We start from the raw sequence: 22735 nt of genomic DNA, 5'->3' as shown, positions 1-22735 counted from the left end.
CTCTAGCGGTTACTTGGACCCCATTAATAACCCCTGGAGATGTTTTGAGAGAGGTGCTAGATTTGTCAATCGTTCACTTCCTTTTAAAAAGTCAAATGTTCTTGGAGGGCCTGCTCCCACACAAAACTAAGGGCTCCCCTATCAGGTTAGGGGGTCCCAAGTGCAACCAAATGTAGAACAAACAGGGGGTGCCACTGCTGATAGAATGCAATGGGGTATTTTATGTTTAAAAAGCAATACAATTATATGATTTATAGTATAACACATAAATATTGTCTAAAATACTATATTGGACCTACTATCAGCAGTGGGACCCCCAATTTTGTTCTACCTTTGGTCCCAATGATAACCCAGAACACTAGAGAACCCCACTCCAGCCAAAAAACACTTTCCATTTTGGATTCTACTGGAAAGGTTCTTTAAATTCCTATTTCTGATGTTTTGAGCATCTGACAAAACAGGCAAGAAATTTTAAGAGTTGTATTTTCCCTTACCGAAGATAAATGAGGGCAGCTGTGAAAGTGGCTGGATTTTGTGAATTTTCAGTGTGTATGATTAATGACTTGAATCTCAAAAAGAACAGATAAAACGGGAACTGCGCGGATCCAGAGCGCCGCACTTGCCAAACCGGCTAAAATCTGAAGAACGGCAACACCTGCCACTTAATTTCTCTGCCTGTCCACAGCACTGCACCATGATTTCCTAATGTGGTCAGGAGAGGAGGGGGGCCCACGTACAGAGCTTTGAGTGTGCGGATTGTAAGGGCTAAACATGGAGGATCTCCAGAGAGGAGGTGCCGACACAAATGGCATTCGGAGTACTGGCACCTCAGCAGTTTTCAGATCTCTTCTACCTTCCAAGAGGTGCAAAAGAAGACGGTATTCACTACCAAAACTTTCTGGCCAAAGACTTGCCCTTGTTACGTCCTCAATGGAGGATCTACAGCTGAGTGATGCACAAATAGGCTACATTTTTGTTAATGGTTAAGGCATTTGAATGCAATTTTAAGATTTAAGTCCCAAGTTTAGTGCCACTTTAAAAGAAAACTAGTGAAGCCATCACATCTAAGGGTCTGATGAGCTGCAATACACAGTATTATACTTGAAGTCATAGTTTGAATTTAAAAAAGTGATGGGTATTCTTCATGGATCAGATCTGCTGTGTATGAACAGCTCGGAATTGTCATAATCTGTACTCTGCATTTACCCCTATGAAGTAATTGGCTTTAGTACGTGCTGCTGATAACTTGCAGCGCTGAAGTTTTATCTGTTTAAGCTTTTGGTAAAACCAAAGTTCACCTGAGTCCACAAAGCCCAAAAATGACTGATGACTTCAAGGTAAGATGCCTTATTTTAGAACTGGAATCCTTATGTGGTCTGAATAACGAGCAGCACCTTATGTGCTTTCCCAACAAGGGGCTGATTGCCTGTTTGTGGAATGAAACACAAATCATTTTATTACTTTTTTTCTTTTTTAAACTATCCCCTGACTTTAGAGAACAAGCTATGCCTGCTTATTGAGAACAATCTGCTTCTGCAGAACTGGCTGTATATGGCTCCTAAACAAGCCTCTAATGGGCAATTTTTCAATTTTCGCAAAAAAAAAAAAAAGATATTGCTTTCCTTCTGCCTTTTACTCCTCTCCATTGGTCCATTGGTCAGAGCTCACCCTTCTTGCCTTTCACTTATCTCCATTGGTCAATGACATTGCCCCTCCTGCTGTTCAATCCTCACCGTTGGGCAACGTTATCATCGCAACACAATTATTTTAATTATTTTAATAAAAGATCATACTTGCTGCCTTTTCATTCCTCTCCGTTGGTCACTGAGATCACCATTCTTGCCTTTCACTTCTCACCATTGGTCACTGAGATCACCCTTATTACCTTTCACTCCTCACCATTGGGCACTGAGATTGCTCTTCTGCCCTTTCATGACACCCCCCCCACTGGTCATTGAGATCACCCTTCACATTTAGGGACCAATAGAGGCTCGGAGGCAGGAGGAGGTCATGGCAGCACTCAAGATTTACCCAGGACCTTGAGATTCCTGGGATGCCCAAGGGAAATTTGGGAAATTTGGAAAGTCTTGGTGGGAGCACTAGAGGGCTTGGTTTTTACTCTTGCATCTAAGCTGGCTTCTAGTCATTTCTTCCTAGATGTTGGCGGGTAGATTCTTTTGCCAGAAAAGTCTCTTTGCCTATATTGATCTGGTGAGAAGGGCCAGATTTCCCACAAGGCCACTGAGACCCAGCCTTGGGGCAGCAGGGAGTAGAGGGGCAGCAGAGGTGTAGAATTCCTATCGCCTGACACCTGGGACATGACGCCTGGGCATGCACTCGCAGCCTTCCCATCTCCGCTGTCACAGGAGATCCAGCACAGCGCTGTGCTCAAACGCCTGTATTGGAAATGACAGGTTCAATAAAGAACCTTTCACCTTCAAATGCTATCTCACAGGGGTTTGTTAGCTCCTGTGTGATAGCAATAAAGTTAAGTGAAAAAAATTAAAACGATAAAGCAAAAAATAATGAAATACAATTTTTTTTTTTAAAGTAAAAGACGAGAAATAAGTAAAATTAAAAAATTTAGGAAATTGATGAAGTAAAAATAATAAAATAAAAAGTAATTATTAAAAAAAGGAAAAGATAATGAGATAAATAAAAATGTAAAAAGTAAAAAAATAAATATAAAAAAAAAAAGTGATAAAGTAAAAAAAATAGAAATGAATAGAATTAAAAATTAAACCATCCCTGCCGCCTCCACCATCTGGTTGCCATTCTTCATTGGGGGGAGAATTTGGCGTGGAGGGGGGGCATTGACGAACCTGACCAGGTGGCAGCAGAGTAAATTCAGCACTGCTGGTGGAGGGGTTTTGCTGATAAAACCAAAGCATTAGAAGGGGAAATGTGCTGAGGAGGAGAGATACTACAGTATTTTCTGGTGTTTCTAAGGAGGTATCCCTTTCTGTTGTGCATACATGGGGACCATGCATGTCCAAAATGATGCTAGGGATGCTCCATTTGTGTTAATGCTATATGCAGAGAGCCCAGTGTCTGCAGATCACTTTATCAGGTAATGTTAACTGGTGGTACTGTTGATGATCCATAGCTTTCGAAGGAGAGAAGACAAGACCAAATTAGTTTTTCTTTCTGCTAGATATTTTAAAGGATACAAGATGTTAAATGTATTTGTTTTAGAAAGGGGCATTTGTAGCACCTTTTTGTATTGTTTGAAAACCTGTCATGTATTGGGATTCTTTAGGGTTCTATAGGATGACTATTGTAAAACCTCTTTGTTTGTACCGCCCTCTGTCCTTGCAATAGAAATTGAAAGAAGAGAATCAGAAGATCGTGGAGGAATATGGTTACTGCATCCTGGATAATCACAGAGAAAAAATTGGGAACTTCAAGATTGAGCCGCCTGGCTTGTTTCGAGGGCGAGGTGACCACCCCAAGCAGGGCATGTTGAAAAAGAGAATTGTACCTGAAGATATCATAATTAACTGCAGCAAGTAGGTCACTGATGAGTAGCATCATTTCCTTGCATTTCTATTATCTGAACAGAAAACACCAATTTTTATTTTATTCCAACTCTGGGATCTGGGCCCCTATTGTCGCAGACTGACTCAATGCACTTAGTCTGTCAGTCTTCTGTGTTAAATCATACTGAGTGTCATTCAACCAGGAAGACTGAAGACATCTTGTAGGTAGAAAAGGTACTGTGGGGGACTTGAGGCAGGTGGCTGTGGTGCTCTGTTAGCAGTCTTCTCCAGTTTCTGTGAACTACAGTACACTCCCTCAACCCCTGTGCAAGTGGCCCTGCACTCGCAGTATGTCCTCAGCCTTGTATATTAAATGACAATGGGTGTCATTTATCCAGGATGACTGAGGATATCTTGTGGTGCAGAAGAGGTACTTTGGGGGCAGGAGACAGGAGGCTCTGCTGCAATGCTACCAGTTAGTGCTGTTATCAGTTGGCTGAACTATAGAACACCACTAGCTTTTATGAAGGGAAGAGATGTTCTGTAGTCCTAATCTGTTCTTGGGTGACTACGCTGCTTCTTTATGGATGCAGTGCAGGGAGTCCACATTGTCACCAAACAGACATGTAACGGACAGCCAACGCTCGGGAAGATTGGGAAGGTAGGTTTTACTTCACAGCATGTCAAGGATAATAAGCTTTTGGTGGTGCAAATGTGATGAACGATAGAGGGGTCCTCCTTCTTTGTATATTCTGTGAAATAAAACTTTGCTTCCAACATCTTCCAAAATGCTGGCTGTCCGTTGCCTGTTCTATGTGGTGGCACCGCTTACCATGCATCGGATTTCACTTGAATGGCCTTAAAGTGATGCGTGTGCAAAAATATAACTGTCACCAGAGATGCATTGAGTGACCCCATCACCCTATGATAAGAAGTGATACTGGTAGGACCACCAGGTAGAAATGAAGGAAAAAAAGCCTAAAAAATTAGAAACCTAATGCGGCCACCAAATCTAAGGTCTGGTAAGGTGCAATATATTACATCTTTGTTCTTGGGTTGAAATACACTTAAACATGACTATCTGTTAATATTGAAGTATAAGCCTTCCGTAAGCTCTGCCGTTGGTAAACTTCTGTCTATCTGCACCTTTGATGCGGAGCTCCTTGCTATAACCATAGCTGCTGAGTTGTACTTTGCATTCGTCTGAATCACTCAGCCACGTTTACCTTGCAGTGAATGTTCTTTCAGTATCCTGCTGATTATTCCCGAGTTGAAATCTGACCTCGGGGCTGAAGCCTCTGGGAAATAAATGGACTGAAGTCATTTAAAGGAAATAGCAGTTTGCTTCTGATTTTTCCTTTCGCTGGCTATTTTCAAATGACAGTTAAGCACTACAAATTGACTGGTAATTTGGAGAGTAGTGGTTAACTAAAGGGATTTTAGAAAATTACATTTTCCATTATTGCAGCTTTTTTGTGTGTGTAAAATGTCGTGCCCTTCCTTCCCTATATTTTTTTTTTTTATAACCCAAGATGTACGGTTAAAGAAGACCTGTACTCAATTATTCAAGGCCAACTCCAGTCCAGACTTTAGTTTTGCATAGGGCTCCAAGGAGGGACAGTCTGCAATATATAAAAAATAATAAATTTAAAAATATATATATATAGATATATACAGATATATATAGATATATATAGATATATATAGATATATATAGATATATATAGATATATATAGATATATATAGATATATATAGATATATATAGATATATATAGATATATATAGATATATATAGATATATATAGATATATATAGATATATATAGATATATATAGATATATATAGATATATATAGATATATATAGATATATATAGATATATATAGATATATATAGATATATATAGATATATATAGATATATATAGATATATATAGATAGATAGATAGATAGATAGATAGATATCTTTTTCCCCCCAGTTTTAGTCTGCCTTATGGGTCCTTTGCTATCCTCTGTGGTGAGAAGGTCCAGAGTGCTATAGAGAATGGCACTGCACTCTGAAGCACCACCAGGAGGTGGGTTCTTGACACCCTGGGCGTATAGGATGTTTGTTGAATGCCACTGGACCTTGAACACAAGGGGCAGTGCTGGAATGTGAAGAGTAGATGCGGGAGATGTATTGGAGGGGTGGTATGGTGATCTGCATGAAGAGAAAAGCTACAGTTGGGTTTAAACTAGATACACAGAAGTACACTGTGCTCAGAATAAAAAAAAAAAACCTTAATGCCTCATTTATGCCGGCAGTGTTGCTTGCCCAACACAATCCATGGCAAAGAAAATAGCCTTATTGTCTATGGTGTCAGTTCACACCAATCCGCTGGACAGGTTGCAATTTTTCCAAGCACGTTGAGGTATGGGCGGAGCAACAAGGGAAAGAAGTCCAAAAATAAGGGGGGGAAAAAAAAGACTTTTCAATGCAATATAAAAAAGCATGTGTTATCAGGTCAATGAACCCCAATACCAAACTCCAGCCATTTTATTTATGGGGGCGATGGCTATGTAAGGGTTAGATCTTCTGCCAATGGTTTTGATAATTGTGCCTTCTTTTCCTGGTGGCAACCTTGCACTGGTGTTACAGGAACAGAAAAAAGCAAAACGATCTCTTGCTGCATGTGGGACTGATTTATATCCTCTCCAGCACCCTTTCCAGGACTCTGACTTGCTGGACTGCAGCACATCAGACACTGTAGAAAGGCCTTGAGTCCCGCATATTAAACCATCGTGGTGTGTTTTGTATGTCCGATCCTTATGAGTAAGAAGAGATTAACCCTTGTTTGTAATTCATGAGTGATTCCCAAACACACCTTATGGGCTCCTTGCTGTCTCATTCAAAATCCCCGGAAGAGGGGACTCAATGTACCGGGGCATCTGTTTTCGGTCACAGAGATTACAAAAAAAGACCAGTACCAAGAGCAATTTTTATTTTTGTACTCTTGCCCCCCACCAGCAAAACTTTGTTACTTGCTGTTTGGAAAGTACAGTTACTTTATTTATATCGGTTTATTGGTTTGTCAGGAGAAACGACGAGCAATTAAAATGCATATAAAATAGCAGACCAAACAATGAACCGGAGTGCTTAAATGTTACTAGTGACTTAAAAAGTCTGGAGAAAGACCTTGCAATACTTAGTCACAGCTGGATTCTTTTGAAATCCTGGAATTCACTTAAGTGACACGGTAATTGTTGCCAGTTTGAGCTGTAATAGTTGGGAAATTGGTCCCCACCCCTAAGGGACCCATACAGCGGCAAAGCCTGTGGGTAATGCGTTTTCCTATCCCTATAATCTGTCCAAGAGCTACTGTGTATCAAGAAAACAGGATTGTCACTTCAGCACCCAGGACAGCTCCAGATCTATTATACAATTTAAAGGCCAATTCTAATGCTTGCAAAAAATTACCTAAAACTCAGGAGTTAAATCCTAAAACTAAATTCAGGTACCTTCACTAGTAACAAAAAATGTATTTTATTTGTGTATCAACTGTAGATCCTCCAATCATCTCTGAATTGGTGCTGACACTGTCCTTCTAGAGGGAGGCTACTTTTGTTCCCCATGGTCCCTGTGTGTTGTAAAGTAGTCACCGCTCCAAGCTCACCTCTGGGATGGACAACAATCTCAATACAAAGTAGTAAACTAAATGTGAGATTGTAGTCCATCGCGGGAGTGAGCTTGGTGCGGTGACTACATTACAACACAAACAGGGACCATGGGGAACAAAAGGAGCCACCCTCCAGAAGGAAGGACAGTGTCAGCACCAATTCAGAGAAGATTTGAGGATCTACAGCTGCACAAATAAGATACATTTTTGTTTAATAGTTAAGGTACATGATTGCATTCTTAACTCCTGAGTTTAGTGTCACTTTAGTAAACGCACACACATTGATTTAAAAAAAAAGTGTGCATCCATTAATTTATTTTGCACTAGTCTGCAAAGCAATGAAACCATTATCGGTGGATTGTGGGGGGAATGCTCAGACTTTTGCAGACTTGTTCTCACACGCCAGGTCCATATTGAGATAGACTTTCAGTTACAGGGCTGGAGGAAATTATCAATGAAATACAAGTAAGGTGACATCACTGCACTTGTGCTCTATTGAGATCCAGGAGTCCCTCGGCCATAGTGTGAATAGATCTGTGAATGAATAATGTGGTTGTGCGGCAGAGACATACAAAGCCGTAACAAATTAAACAAAGAACCACCCTGCAAATTTAAGGGGGGGGGGGCTTCACAATGTGACCATGCTTCATGTCACACCTAAATACAAGTGTAACATGAAACCTGGTCCAAAAGGTGGAATTGGCTTTCAAGGGAATAATAGAATATTTTATATTTGTTGCGGTATAATTGTTAAACCAGCAAAAACATGTGTAAGCAGAATGTTAAGAGATCTACTCTTTGGTGACTTAGAGATACTGCTTTTGTTACCACAGTGGGTTAGGCTCCCTGTGATACAAGTGTTTGAAAAATGAAGGTTTCCTTATGAAGACAGCAACCTATATTAGTACATGGGCAGCAATGGTATATGGCCTGTAACCCTGTGGGGGTGGGGGGCTAGTAGTGAAGAGGATTTACCAGTTCACTGATGGAACTGGGATAAAGGGCAACTGTATCGGTACTCCTTTGGAATTCTGACCTGAAGTCTGCTGGGAAACGGACACTTCAGGTAGTGTTGATCTCCTGGGTCACCTACAACTGTTACTGATTCCCACGGCTGACCTCTGCAGCATTAGTGAATGGAGGTCTACAGGAGGGAATCAGTGAGAGCTGTGGGGGGGACCTCACACATCGCAATGCCAGGAAGTGTTCATTTCCCAGCAGTCTTTAGGGTACAATTTCGGAGCCGGATGGGCAGCAGGAGACTCTTTTTGTTCCCTACAGGTACATGGGTTGCTCAGACTTTTTGCTATGTGTCAAGGTCTCTGTTTACTGATGCATCTACTGAACACAAGGGCCAATGAAAGGATGTAGGATAGGTCTTTGACCATGCTATATTGCCTATTTGAAAGCTGTATTCCCTTGCAGGAGTGCCTGGATCCTAAAACTGTCTGAACATCCTTTGGCATACAAGACCGTTCACTTTTATGCATTTCGATGTTTTTAGCTCTTTGTTTGGAGTTTACTCTAAAGCGGAGGCTGCCCCTTACCAAAATGTAGAAATAAGCTGTGACTATATAAAAAAAAAACTTCAGAATTAGTCTTCAAAGTATTCCAAATTTTCAAACATTTCACTGGCAGTTCATTTTATTTATTTAGGAACAGAAAAGTTGTAGTGATCTGGCATCCAGTAACAGACAAGGACAGTGTGTTAGTGCGGATGGGGCTGGCTGTGCTCTGCCTGCTGAGTACAGACTTAACTGGGATTAATACACTGTGTGTCTCTTTGACCCTGCGATGTCAAAACATCTCACACTGAAGTCCGAACGGTTAGGAAAATTAGAGAGATTTTGTAGCATGCCGAGAGCAGTAGGATGGCACAGAACACGCGGACAGGAGGATTAGCTGGAGACCGCGTCTTCAAAGGGACGCTTGCGAGGACTGTAATCTAGTTCAACAATGATCATTGTTAACACTTTCCAAATGTGGAGATTTTTTGCTGGCGTAGAGGAAAACTGGACAGCAGTAGTTTATTTTGTATTATAATGTATGCTAATTTCCGGATCAGGCTTCTATTGAGTACAGTGTACTTGGTACAGCATCTATAAGAAGACCTAAACCATGTCCACTGGCACCTCTCAATATAATGGAGCCTCAGCTGTATCTCATATACTGCAATGCTCTGACAAAAGGCAAACGCAGCAATTTATCAAATCTCATTCACAGCTTTGGTTCACAACCCGTGCTCAGAAGTGAGGACCAGAGTATACCAGTAGACTTTAAGCATAGACTATAAACTCCATCCGTTCTTCTGTGCCCGTGGCTGAAAACCTGGCAACTTAATGACCCAATCCACTTGATCCTTTTGACCATGGCATGATCCATACAAACTGGTTCATGTAACTGCTGATATCCTGGTGTTTGCACACACATCCTTAGCATTTAGTCAGAATTGATGGATGACGATGGAGACTCCTTGTTGACAGAAGTCTGGGGACGATTGAGACTCCTTGTTGACAGAGGTCAGATGACGATGGAGACTCCTTGTTGACAGAGGTCAGACTGGTTTGAGCTGACAGAAAGGCTATAGTATCTTAGATGACCACTCTTTTCCTTACCACCTTTGTAAAGAGCATCTCAATACGGATGTTGAACCTTGAGGCAATAGGGAAACAACTGCAGAAGACCACATTGGATGACTATATGAGGATGGAGACTTTTTTGAGACTTGGATGACCACCCTGTACAACTGTGGTAAGCAGAAGAACTCACAATGCTGATGTTGAACCTTGAGGCAAATGGGCTACAATAGCAGAAGACCACATTGGATGCAGTAGACCATATTGGATGAATGGAGACCATACAGATATGAACCTTCTGGCAGATGGGCTACATCATCAGAAGACCGCATTGGGTTCTACTCCTGTTAACCAAGAACAAAAAGCTGAGGCTGCAGTATACATGGGCTCACCAAAGCTAGACAGTTGGACACTAAAGAAAAGTATCCTGGTTTGATGAACCTTGATTTTTGACAAGGCACACAGATGGTAGGGTTGGAATTTGGTGTCAACAGTGTGAATTCTTCAAAGCCTGCCTTGCATCAACATTACGGACTGGTGGTGTAATGGAGAGGGAAACCCATGGCACACTTTGGGCCTCTTAATACCACTCAATCATCACTTTGAGTGCCACAGCCACATGGTATCATAGCTCCAATGTACTGTGTGTGTCTATATGAAGGCTTTCTACTCCGCGCTGACCTGATTTTAGCAGAACTTGCAAGATAATTTACTATTGCGATGTATAATGCCAGAGACACCAGGAGTGAATTAATGATAGCGATGAACTAAAGTGATGCATCTGGAGGATTTAATCTCCTGGCAGTTGTCGGTTAATCTATCAGCATCTTTTTCATTACCTGTATTTTTCTTTAAACACTGAGCTTTAAGTATGCATTTATTCAACTTGTTCAGGAGTTGGCAATCTCTTTAGGTCTGCGCAGTATTTATATGACGTGTTAATCCGATGGGCTTATCCACGATTGATCTGAGTTCAGTGGCAAATGATGCATGGCAGTTTTAACATTCACGAAGCCAGGCTGAGAGCCCTTTGACTGAGTACATTGGGCATGCCTCTATTGGAGGCTAATTCACACCATGGCATTGTGGTAATTAAAAAACATGTGCACTGGAACACGCCATAGCGCAGCACAACATTACGCTGTGAAAAATGCCTTGCTCTGGATTTCAGCCCATTTATTTTGAATGGGCTCCTGATTGGTTATGGCTCCTGATTGGTTGCCCTGGTTTTCTGCAATTCCTACACCATCTTGTTGATGAAGCCATTGTTATAGCCCCATCTAACCTACTGGGTTGTGTCTGGGAAACCATTTTTAATATCTTAGTATTCAAGTGTAGTCCCCATCACCTTTTGTGAGGTGGCTACTAGAAATGTATTGATTGCCACAGCTGTAGTCGGTCTGGCTGAATTATAGTTGGCTTTTATGTGGTAAATCCCAGGTGTTCTGGCACTGATTGTACCTACCTAGGTGTAGTGTGACTCTACTGTAGTGTGGGGTGGGGGTGCTGGAGTGTGGAAAGTGTTTTACTAGGCCTCAAGAATGGAGGAGGCCTGTGTTGTCAGAGGAGGAGAACCCGGGAAGCTGATGGTTACTGGAGATGCCCGGAACATAGTGGACCTCACAAGATGAGCACCAATTAAATACACAGCTGAAATACACGCATGGAATGATTTTACCTGCCAAAACATTGTTTAATGTGTTAAGCCAATCTTGTGGCCAAGTCTTGAACTTCCCTGCAGAGTAGAGGCAGTTGGACAAATAAAGTACGGTCTAGGACCCATAGCTTGTGACTTTTCAATGGAGAAGAAGAACATTGATGAAGTCATCTCTCTGTATAGTTGGACTGCTCTGTCCAAAGCATCGCAGCCCTGTTGCTCAGAGTGCTGACCCTTGGTCTCCGTGACTAGTGTTATTACTTGCAGAAGAGAACAGGAGGCTAAGATATATGTTTAATTTTTATTCAGTTTTGGGTCCAGATTTGGCCTATAGATTGCCCTGACCAAACCAAAATATGGGAAGAGGTTTATGACTTAGGTGGACTACATAAAGGACAGGGAAGGGTAAAAACTGAAATGGATAGGATTGTTTTAGCTTGGTTATGAATGGCCAGGGTTGGAGAGCAGAAAGTAGAGAGCAACATCACAGAAGCAGCCCCTTTGTACCAAAGCTCTCCCTCCCTCCTACCCATTTTAATAATTAAGGTGGACATTACATTGTACTTTTAAAGGAAGGGTGATGGGATTAGGTTTTGCAGTTTGGAGAGGTTTGGGAACAATGATGGGCCCTTAATAGAGCCTAGAAATAAGGTTGGCTAGGAAATAGGAGTTTACTGACGCTTGACTTCAGGTCAACAGTCACCATTGTAATTTACAAGTAGTATGTGGCTTAATTTCCCAAGTTGGTCTTGAGTTCACGAAATAATTGCTTTATAATGCATTTAGGGGTAATGACCTAATTATGTACCCACTGTGCCGGTTACGTGTAGCTGGTGGCTACTAGGATATGCAATGCACTTAAAAGGGGCACTGTCAAGGACCTGCTTTTCGATTTGTAAAATGTTAGTATTTATGATAATGTAATTCAATGTCATCCTGGCGATGAAAAAAAAAAACTTTTAATGTGGTTACTGTATCTGGTAATAAAAGCTGTGGCCCTTCAATGACTATATACAGTTAGTGTTTCATATTTGCCAATGTTCCTGCTCAGTCCTAGGACTCAGGTTTGGATAGAAGCATTCTGTTCTGCCATCTAGTGGGTGTTGGTGATACTGCAGCTGGTTTTTGGTAGTTGCTAAATTGGAAAGTATATCTTGTATTTGGGTGGGTTTGCAGCACAAAGAGCTGAGTGTGGCCGTGTTTAGTAGTATCGCAAGACAGGAAAGATTGTGGGAGTGCTGCACACTTCCTTGAACTGCAGACAAAATAGCCGAAGGTATATTGGGCCTCCATTCAAATGAATGGCAATGCACGGTACCGCACGCATTGTGCAATAACATGTACTAAACACGCAGTATCATGCATTGGGCCGCTGCTTATGGTGTGAGCCAGGCCTAACTATAACAGAAGCCATTGAATCAGCATAACTACCAAGCAACTAGCATTTTCAAAGGCTTTTGAGTTTTTCTCACTACAGGTCTCCTTTTAATACACTTTTTAGTAGAAACCAACTGAAAGCAATATGTAGGCTGCTTCACTAAACTAGAACAAGATGGCAGATTAGGAGCACTCTGAGCTTCCAGTGTGCGTTGACCTTTTTTTTTTTTTTTTCTCTTCAAAGCATTTTTTTTTTCATTTTGAGGAGCTCTGACCCTCCTTTTAAGGGCACTCTGACTTTTCTCCTAGGGGCGCTGGGGCTGTTCAGCTAGGGGCGCTGGGGCTGTTCAGCTAGGGGCGCTGGGGCTGTTCAGCTAGGGGCGCTGGGGCTGTTCAGCTAGGGGCGCTGGGGCTGTTCTTCTAAGGGGCGCTTGGGCTTTTTGGGTTTGTAATGCAGAAAGCATTTAAGCCAGAGACAGCCAGGTGAATGAGTTTATTAAACAAGTAATGACAGCCTCCTATATGATTTCAGCACTGGTCCTCTCTAACGTGTGTGTTTTTAGTTGAGTTGGTTCTGTTAATGCCCCAATGTACCCCATTTTAATTCCTCCAATTATTGCTATTATTTCACCTTTTACTGAAAAAAAGGTATAAAGCCTTAACCCTTGAAGCTGATCATAATTGTCTATACACTACTGGGCAGACCATTACACACAACCCCTGTGGGGGTTACACCAGGCTTTATCCTGTGTTCATGCTGTGCTTGTAAAACCACATTTTGTTTCCCTAAGCCTGAGACATTTTTATTTGTCAAATTGCACATCTTGAAATGTCAAGGGGTTTACACACCTACAAAGGGGGCTCTGTGTGCTGATTTCATATACAACAGCGCCACCTGCTGGATCAGGCAAATGTATTACAGTAGACAAAGCCATTCCCTTCCGGAAAATTAATTCCTTATTCTTCAAATCAGATTGTGAACTTGTGACCTGCCAGGTCATTCACAATTCACCTTCTGCTTGGTTCCAGGCTTCCAATTCATCATTCATAGCAGCAAAGTTGAATTTGAGATTGTAGCATGTTCAGAGTTAATAACCCGTGACATAACTGAGCGATGGCGTTATGGACTGTGCAGGAATTGTCCTTTAATTTAGATAGAAATGTGCAGTATTGTAGAGGTGTGTGACTCATATGCGGCTACTATAATTTCCTGAAATACGATCTTGTATCAGCTTCCTCTGATCTACTAGTCACTGGGAATCACTGGGAGTTATTGGCATCCAATCTGGTTGTGTTTAATTGCATGTATTGCACAATGTCCTTCATGTTTTAGGAACTGACAAACATTGGAGGGGCTGTCACTGTTGACATGCTTCAGAAATGCTAATTTCTGGCTGTCAATTCTTTAGCTGCTGCATGTTTGTTCCAGTGGATCAAAGTCATAGTGCAGGGCTTGGACTTTCACTTTAAATTGGCCAAGTACATTCCACATGTATCAAAACAAAATGTGTTTAAAGGATTATAATTCATTTTCTTTAGAAAGTAGCCAGGGCCTGAGTAGAAAAGCTTGTCCTCTGCCAGCATGCCTTAGAGAAGGACCCTTGCTCTGTGTGGAAGCTGTGGTCTTTCTGTAGAGGTCCGCCATGCCCCCTGCTGAGTCAGAGCTAGAGCTCTCCAATCAGGGCTTTGCGGACAGCAGAGCTATAGGTCTGATTCAGTAAGGGGATGTCCGATCACTGCAGAAACCTCTGCTTCCACCCAGCGCAAGGGTCCCTCTCTGCAGCATGCTGGCAGGGGACAGGCTTTCCTATTCAGGCTGTGGCTGCTTTAGAAAGTGAGCAGTATGGCATGATGCACTTGGAATGTATTTAGCTGATTTTAAACTGAAAGGTCAAGTGGGCTTTAAAGGAGGGCTAGAGCTCACGGAGAGTGTAAGCAGTTAAGGTTAAGTTTTTTTATAGTCTGATGACCAGGTTTTGGTGGAGAGTAGGGATGCACCGATACCGATTTTTCGGTATTGAGTGCCAATATTTTTTTTTTCTGGTACTTGCCGACACCAGAAGCATTATTAGCGAATCACGCGGCGGGTAATGACTCATCAGGTGACAATGAAGCATAGAGACTATAATGGTGATTGTGAATGCCAACTACTAGCTAAATCATGACCTGGATGAATGAGAACCTTCACAGATGGTCTGAGGCTTGTTCAGGAAGGTAAAACATGTTTGGAACGTGAGCTAATGGGGTCTTCTATCATCTTTAAGCTTTCAAAGGGAGGGGAAATCCCCTCTTATAAACAGCTGTCACCAGTGCAGGATTCTCCACTGGAATATTGCCCACACTTAGGGTTTTCTTCTCACTTTTGGCCCCCATGATAATGGTCACCATGGCAGATGGGACACAGCAATAAAAACTTGATGCAGGTTCTAATCTTTGCCCACCCCGTGCAAAACTAGAACTTTTAAAGAAATACATAGTGGTGAGTCACAAACAGCTGGACCTTTTCTGTGATTTTGAAGACCTTTCATATCTTAGCCAAGCCACTACTTCACTTCAGTGTCAGGAACATACCCAATATTTATATCCATACAGGTAGCACAGGCCCTCCAATCCAATCACCATGGAATGTGTCAAGGTAGATGTTGTCCCAAGAACAGTATGGGAGGTGTGAGAGTTGTTGAACTCCGCTCCCTCTAGGGATACAATTCCATCCTTGATGGTCTGCATATGTGTTAATCCTTTAAAGGAGAACTATGAGGGGGGGTGCTTTTCACTCACCTCATAGTTCTAGCCGACCTGTGACAATGAGACTGTCACAGGTCGGCTCAGTAGATCGGGAGGTGAGCGAACACATACCGGGTTCGCTCGCCTCTCGATCCTGTCACGGCTCTCTGCCGTGACAGGTGGAGGGGCTGGATTCCCCTCTCCCCGCTCCGATCTGCCAGCGCTGACTGGCGGAACGGACGGGGAGGGGGCAGGTACAGCTGGCTCTGCCTCTAGATGGGCAGAGCCAGCTGTCACTCACGCAGCTGGGCGGATCCCGTCATCTAAGTCGTGATCCACTCCGGCTGCGGCGTCTCGGTATACCGCGAGCTGTAGCTTGCGGTATACTGAGCTTAGGGTGACGGGAGGACGCTAGTTTGTGTCCTCCCGTTACCCTAAGGAGAACTATGGGGAAAAACACATTATATAAAACTACATTATATATGGAGAAAAGAAAATCCCTTTTGCCTTCTAAGGCTTGTTCGGAAGGTAAAGAAATGTTTGACGCACTAACTGTTCGGACCTCACAATTTGATCTCACTGCAGGAAAATGAAATGTGATGGCTGCTGTCTGTTGCTACACATTATGTTGTCTGAATGGGCCCTTATGTGACTTGGTGCATCCCATAATGAGGGGTAAATCTTGTCCGTCCATCTTTTGCAGAGACTCCAAAATTCCAGAACCCCCTGCTGGGCACAAATGGAAGGAGGTCCGTCATGACAATACTGTCACCTGGCTGGCATCGTGGACTGAAAACGTTCAGGGACTGGTAAAATACATCATGCTGAATGCCAATTCCAAGTTAAAGGTACAGAATTGAAACAATTAGATTTACCCATTTTATGAATTTTTAAAATGTAACCTTTCTATAGTAAATGCAGTGGTTACTCCTTCATAACCAAGGCCTTTCTGTATGGAAGCAGTGGTGTCTCTACAGAGGTCCCGCACACCCTTGCAGAATCAGATCTGTAGCTCTGCACTCAGTAAAGCTTGTGCGCCCTGCTAATTGGGAATCGCTACCTCTGATTCAGCAGGGGGCACTTCTGACTTCTGCAGAGGCTCCACTGCTTCCACACGGAGCAAGTGTCCTCTGCATCATGCAAAGTCCAAATCACATTTGCACTGCCACGGTCTCAAAACCACGGTCTTATTTACTCTGCACCATGCAGACTTTTCTACACAGACTGTAGGAAACAATTTTGTAACCCTGTATATGAAATTGCCATAGTATTGGTTATGGGGGCTTCCCACTGTAGAGTGGGATTTAGTTTGTGAAGTCTTCAAAGCAAAGGTATAGGAAAATGTCTTCTGTATATTAATTTTAATGTATCTCAATCTGCCTTTGTACCGGCCTCCTGTAGCCCGCTAAACACAATTCACGCCTATGGCTCAGTCTTGAAATGCCTTATGGGATTTGTAGTTTCACAACAGCTGGAGTGCCGAGATTGCCTACCACTGTATTACAGCCTAATTCCAATCTGCATCCCCCTTCCTCAAAGGACTAGGAGTGTCCTTTTTTCGCCACCTCGCCCTGCATTAGCCGCCACAATGCATAAACATATCCATGCAAAGCAATTGTGAAAAGTCTAACCTCATCCTCTACCTTTCCTCTGTGCTTTCAGAGCTGTCGCCTTCAGATCAGTGCCAGTATATACACTACAATGTCTGTGTACATGCAGAGAATTCGCCGTCTTCCCTTTTAATGTTTTTTACACCTGTCACAACTTCACTAGGGTTCTACATCACTATTGTACAACCTGTGGCTAACTCTAAAGTACTACAGTTCCCAGCATGGCCCCCCAGTATTTTTGTCTCCGGCGATGTGTACATCAGACTGGAAGAGGATACTGCAGAAGTTGCAGCGCACTGATCTTCCCGCACTGATCACAGCACATTCTGTTCATTGGCCCGCTGGGATGTATAAGACTGTAAATGAGTCCATGCATCTATTCCACAGCCAAACAGGAACATTATACATGTTCAGATATTCCCAGCAATATAAGTGCCGATAAAGCTTCTGCCACCGAAATATATGTAAGTCGAAGGAACGCTGTTGCTTTAGCAATGCTGCATTTTAAAGTGCATCTTAAAGGGTTAGTTGACCCAAAAGTGTTTGGAAGCTGCCGGAAGTGTTAAACCACTTTGAAGTTTTATCGTTGTCTCTCGGGAACGCTATTGGTGAGGAATCTGAATGGACTTCCCACGTCTGCATGCTTGCCTTGTGGGTGAGAAAAAGGTTCAAGAGGGCAATATTTTCAATATGAAGCCAAGATCAAGGACACGGAGGTTCATGATCTCAAACTAGCAGGAGGAAGGGTCAAAACTGACCTTAAATATAATTTTGCCAAGGTGCTTGGAACAGACCTCCAGCAGATGTAGTGAGGTCAGCAAACAGTAAGTGAATTTAAATATGCCTGGGACAAAATATAGATCTATACACGAACCAAAAGGTTAAAAAAAAGTGGGCAGACTCAATGAACCATTTTGGTCTTTTTCTGGGGTCACTCTTATGTTTCTATGCTTTCCTGGTTTAGGCTGCTAGCCACATGAATTGCTCGCCTAGGGTCATAATGCGTCCTTTAGGTTAGAAAGCAAATGGCTGGTCTTGCCCTTCAGCAGAGATCATATGTTGACTTGAATACAGGATTTCCAGAGCACTATGGGTTACCAACAGAGGACAGCACAGAAGAAGCCATCACTGCTGTAACACCCACTTAGCAGTGAATTACATTTTAGCAGATATTAGGCCTATCCAAATGAATACAGACCGCTTTACCTTGATGTGGACAATACAAAAAAGTTACTAGATGCTCAGTGTTTCATGTGTTTGCAGTCTAGACCACCCTTTCTCAACTAGGGTGCAGTGGCACCCTGGGGTGCCTTAAAGGTTTTGCTGTAGGGGGCCCCTGATGTAAAGGGGGGCTTCTGGTGTGAAAGGGGGGGGCACTGATGTAAAGAGGGAAAACACTTTTTTTTGCATTGGATCTCCCCTTAAAATTCGTACCAGACACATGTATTTTTACTAGGGATGCACAGATACTTTTCGAGTACCAGTGCAGATACTTGGCATTTTCATAAGAACTACCAGGGTTGCAGCTGGGACCTGGCTCTGGCACTCCACCACTGTCCTGAAATCATTAGTCTGTATTTTTTTAGAAAAACTGTCACACCACAATAAACAAAAATGTATCCGTACTCGTACTTGTAAGTACTCGGCAAGTACCAGTACTCGTACTCGCAAAACTGGTATCTGTGCATTCCTTTATATTTATAAAAATAAAATCATACAATAAAACGGAGATGTACAAATCCCAGGAGCTCCGTGTGCTCCTTACAAATGACAGCAGCCTCCTAACTTTTGAATTTTTCTGTAGTGTAGTCTTGGAGCTCAAAAGTATCGGTACATGTATTCGTACTTGTACCGAGTACTGTACTTGGTATCTGTGCAACCCTAATTTTTACATTTTACTCTTTCACATTTTAGACTGGGGTGCTTTGAGATTCTGCATACTTTTTAAAAGGTGCCGTGACTGGAAAAAGGTTGAAGAATGCTGGTCTAGATCACAGTGCACAGCATAAGACATTAGCCCAAGCTCCCCTTTCATGCTCCTACAGCTCCTGTATTAGTGGATAATACGGCACACATAATCACCTAATACAATAAGGAACTCGGCATGTCACTTCAACTCTCCGAGAAGCTCTGCATTCACACATGGAGAGCAATAGAACGGCTTATAGCACACTGTTGGCTGCAGTTCTTGGGTCCTAGGATTCGGTGTGCACAGTGAGGGGGCTCTTCAGAAGCTTTCTCATCCAGATGAATCTGGCCCTATGGAAGTTGTGTGCACCACTTAGGATACATTAGCTGTGATCGACACTTCTGAAGCCCAGGGGGCATGTTTGAGATCGTGGGTCTTGTAAGAGACTGTCTGAAGACAGGAAGTGTCTACTGCAATGCCCTTCAATTAAAACTCAGGCAGGCACTGGGGAAGGGGTGAAAAATAGAGCAACACTGTTTTCCCCAAGCACCAGAGGGTGAAGCATATGGGACAAATGGGTGACGCTTAACTTATTTAAGACTAACTGTGATTGAAAGCCAGGATGGAACTATGCAGGAAGTGACGAGTCCCTCCAAGGAGTCAAGTGTCGTCAGCACACCAGACGAAATGGTCAAGTGATCGCCCTTTATTGATGCATGTTGTCACATTGAAGCATTGAATTGCTTCAATGTGACAACATGCCTCCTTACCATCTTGTCTTGAATTGTATTGTGATTGTAATGTCCTCCTTATATTGTAAAGCGCTGCACAAACTGCTGGTGCTATATAAATCCTGTATAATAATGCATCGTAAAGGATGATCACTTGACCATTTCGTCTGGTGTGCTGATGACACTTGACTCATCCATTGGGTCCTGCAAGGAGTCATTCAGTTGTGCATAAATTTCCAATTAAAATTCTGGTAATGTATATTTGGGGAAAATTGGGGATATACATTAAAGGTGGTAATGTATAGTATATCCCTGATGTGTGGGGAAAACTGCACTACAATGAACTACACTCCTTGGTATCAGCCTAACTCTGAGGCGGGTTGGAAATATTGATGGATGTGTTAGGGAGAGGCATACATCGGAGGACTGGCTGATTCTATTGATAGATTACATTTTCACATATCCCTCAGCAAAGTCCGCCACCATTCCCAGGTCACAGGCTTAGCAGACTCCAGAGCTTCATGTGCATTGGCAGAACACAACTCCAAAGCTGAATAATTGATGGATGGTTTCAGCCTCTGGATGGCGGGTGCAGGTGTCGCGCATCTGAGCGTTGGGACGGCAGAACTTCGAACATTTCCAAGGCTACAGCTGACAAATGTCCTGAGCTGGAAGTGCATTTGGGAGAGTGAGAGGTGCACTGTGTGCTTTTTTTTTTATTACCATTCATGAATGCCTAATGCTCGTAATCGGGGTAGATCTCGGCAGGCGGCGAGCGCTGATTTAAGCCGTGGCATGAGCTGTACTGGCTTCTGTCGCGGAGCGATGCTTGGTCATGTATTGCCACGGGTAATACAAATATGTATATTTGCGTTGTGCGCCATCAACTACTCCCAGAATCCCTTTCAAATAATGAATGGTTAAGCCGCCGACAAACGGAGGAGTTTTTCATAGCTTGACGAGCCCGGTAGGAGGATTCGTATTGCATACAGTAAAATTGGCTGCGTACTTGCGGTTGCGATATCACATTATTAAGCTGTTTTTATGTGAAGGAGAAAGTTCAGGATACAAACTGGAGGAAGACTCGGCAGAACTATTTATTCCGGGCTTAATTCCTGCAATAGGATTAACCCCTTTGGCCCTTATTACATTGCTTGAAGCCAAATTCTGGGAAAAAAATATCCAAGAAGCTGTATGTTGTGTGGTAGGAGGCAATAAAGTATAATCTTGCAGCATGCCGGCTCCTATACACTAAGTGGCCAGTTTATTATGACCACCTGACATTTATAGGCAAATTAGCTATAATTTTGGCGCTGAAGTTGCTAGAGGGCCAGACCATTATAAATAGGGAAGCAGGTTGTTTACCACGACAGTAGAAGCGATTTTGTTTCTGAACATACGGGTAAACAACGCCATTTAATAGCCTTTGAATGTGGGATGATTGTTGGCGCTCAGAGCCATGGAGCGAGTATCAGCAAAACAGCAGAATTTGTTAAATGTTCAAGAGCAGCTGTTGTTAGTGTTTAAAGACCGGACTGTCAGCCGAAAATCTGGGCCTGACCGTGCGAATTGTGGCCGTCAGCGACTAGTCAATGTTAGGGCAGAACGGAGAGTGGCAAGACTGGTACAAGACAACAGAAGGGCAACAGTGCCGTGTCAGATTCCTCGCATCACCTTTCAACATCTCGTGGAATCACGAGGCGGCCCAACGAAGTACTGATGGGGTGATCATAATAATCTGGCCACTCAGTGTATATAACTATTGTGTTCTGGGCACTGTGGGGGGCGAGGGATGCGGCTTGCAGTGTTCAGTGGCATCCCCACCCCTCCTACTTTCCCATTCAAAAAATGCCTTGTATGATCCTCCAAAGAATACAAGGTGTTCTGTGATTGGAGAGGAGGGAGCAGAGCTGTGACATAATCTCTCCTCCAATCACAGGACACCTATATGTAAGCCATTTCTCTTAGAGTTTGGCTTTAAGTGCACCAAAATTTGGTTTTGGATCGCGTGGCATTATATTGAAACCCTTGTAATTGTTTTTTTATCCTGGTAACCATTGGATTACCTTTTTGACTTTCTGTCCCAGTAACAAAATTCTACAATTGCCACCGGAGATTAAAAATGAACTCCTGTCTCCTAAATGCAGATGAAATGCATATAGAAGACCTGCACCTGCCAAAGGATTTGTATTTGTTAATCCAGTTCTGAGATTCACACATCTCTGCAGCACTGGGCAGGAGACCTGATTTTTCTCTGCTGCCGTTCACTGACGCTTAAAGGTCTCATTCATCCCCCAGCTTGTGACTGGACAGTGAAAGGAGAAGCAGCAGACTGATGAGCTTAGAGGAACTTTGGCCTTATCTTTGAAATGACAACAACAGACACCTTTTAGAAATGTTTAGTGATGACAATCTACAAACGCATGCTTCAAGATAATTTCAGGCTTTTTTATTCTTTGCATACTTTATTTTTCTTCTCCTCCCCATTCCTTTCACTGTGGCCATTTTTACTAAGGGCAGATTAATATATCTCCCTTTACTTCCCGGAACTCTGGCACATGTGACTAGGACATGTGACCATGCACATCATCTCAGGGGAGGAAAAGGCCTTTCCCTGAGATCTCATGAGATTACAGATGAGATTTGCCAGCAATGCTCTGCTGATGCAACCTTCCCAGGATACAACGCTTGGGCACATTACATTACTAATGCCCAAGAGGACCAGGAAGTGGAAAAACAATAATTGTAAAAGAAAATTGTAGTGAATGTAAGATGATTTCATATTGGCATGCAGCGCTGCATGCTGATGTGATTTTTAGTAAAAGGGGTAAAGGTCCACTTTAACTTTCCCTCCGCTTTATCTGCTCCTTTCGCCAACTAAAACTGATTGGCTCCGTGTGCTGCTTCTCCCTCGCCCACTTTGAGCTCTGCTGTACAGGGACTGCAAGAGGCTGATGGGTAAAATTCAGGTACTTACACTGCTTTTATTTATTTTTTTAATGAATTTCATGTTTTA

General features: G+C 42.8%; 1 protein-coding gene across 1 annotated transcript in view; it reads left to right on the top strand.

The window, feature by feature from the left end:
- The window catches only part of TOP1MT (topoisomerase (DNA) I, mitochondrial), a 49237-nt gene that overhangs the window by 15090 nt on the left and 11412 nt on the right, over window positions 1–22735 (top strand). Inside the window, exons 4-5 of the mRNA XM_018553021.1 lie at window positions 3322–3509; window positions 16173–16317. Coding sequence (XP_018408523.1) covers window positions 3322–3509; window positions 16173–16317 — 333 coding nt within the window. The remainder of the gene's footprint in view (window positions 1–3321; window positions 3510–16172; window positions 16318–22735) is intronic.

This window comes from Nanorana parkeri, unplaced genomic scaffold, assembly GCF_000935625.1.
Source record: "Nanorana parkeri isolate BGI_ZX_2015 unplaced genomic scaffold, ASM93562v1 scaffold6, whole genome shotgun sequence".
NCBI lineage: Eukaryota > Metazoa > Chordata > Amphibia > Anura > Dicroglossidae > Nanorana > Nanorana parkeri.
This window is presented reverse-complemented; position numbering and strand designations above follow the sequence as displayed.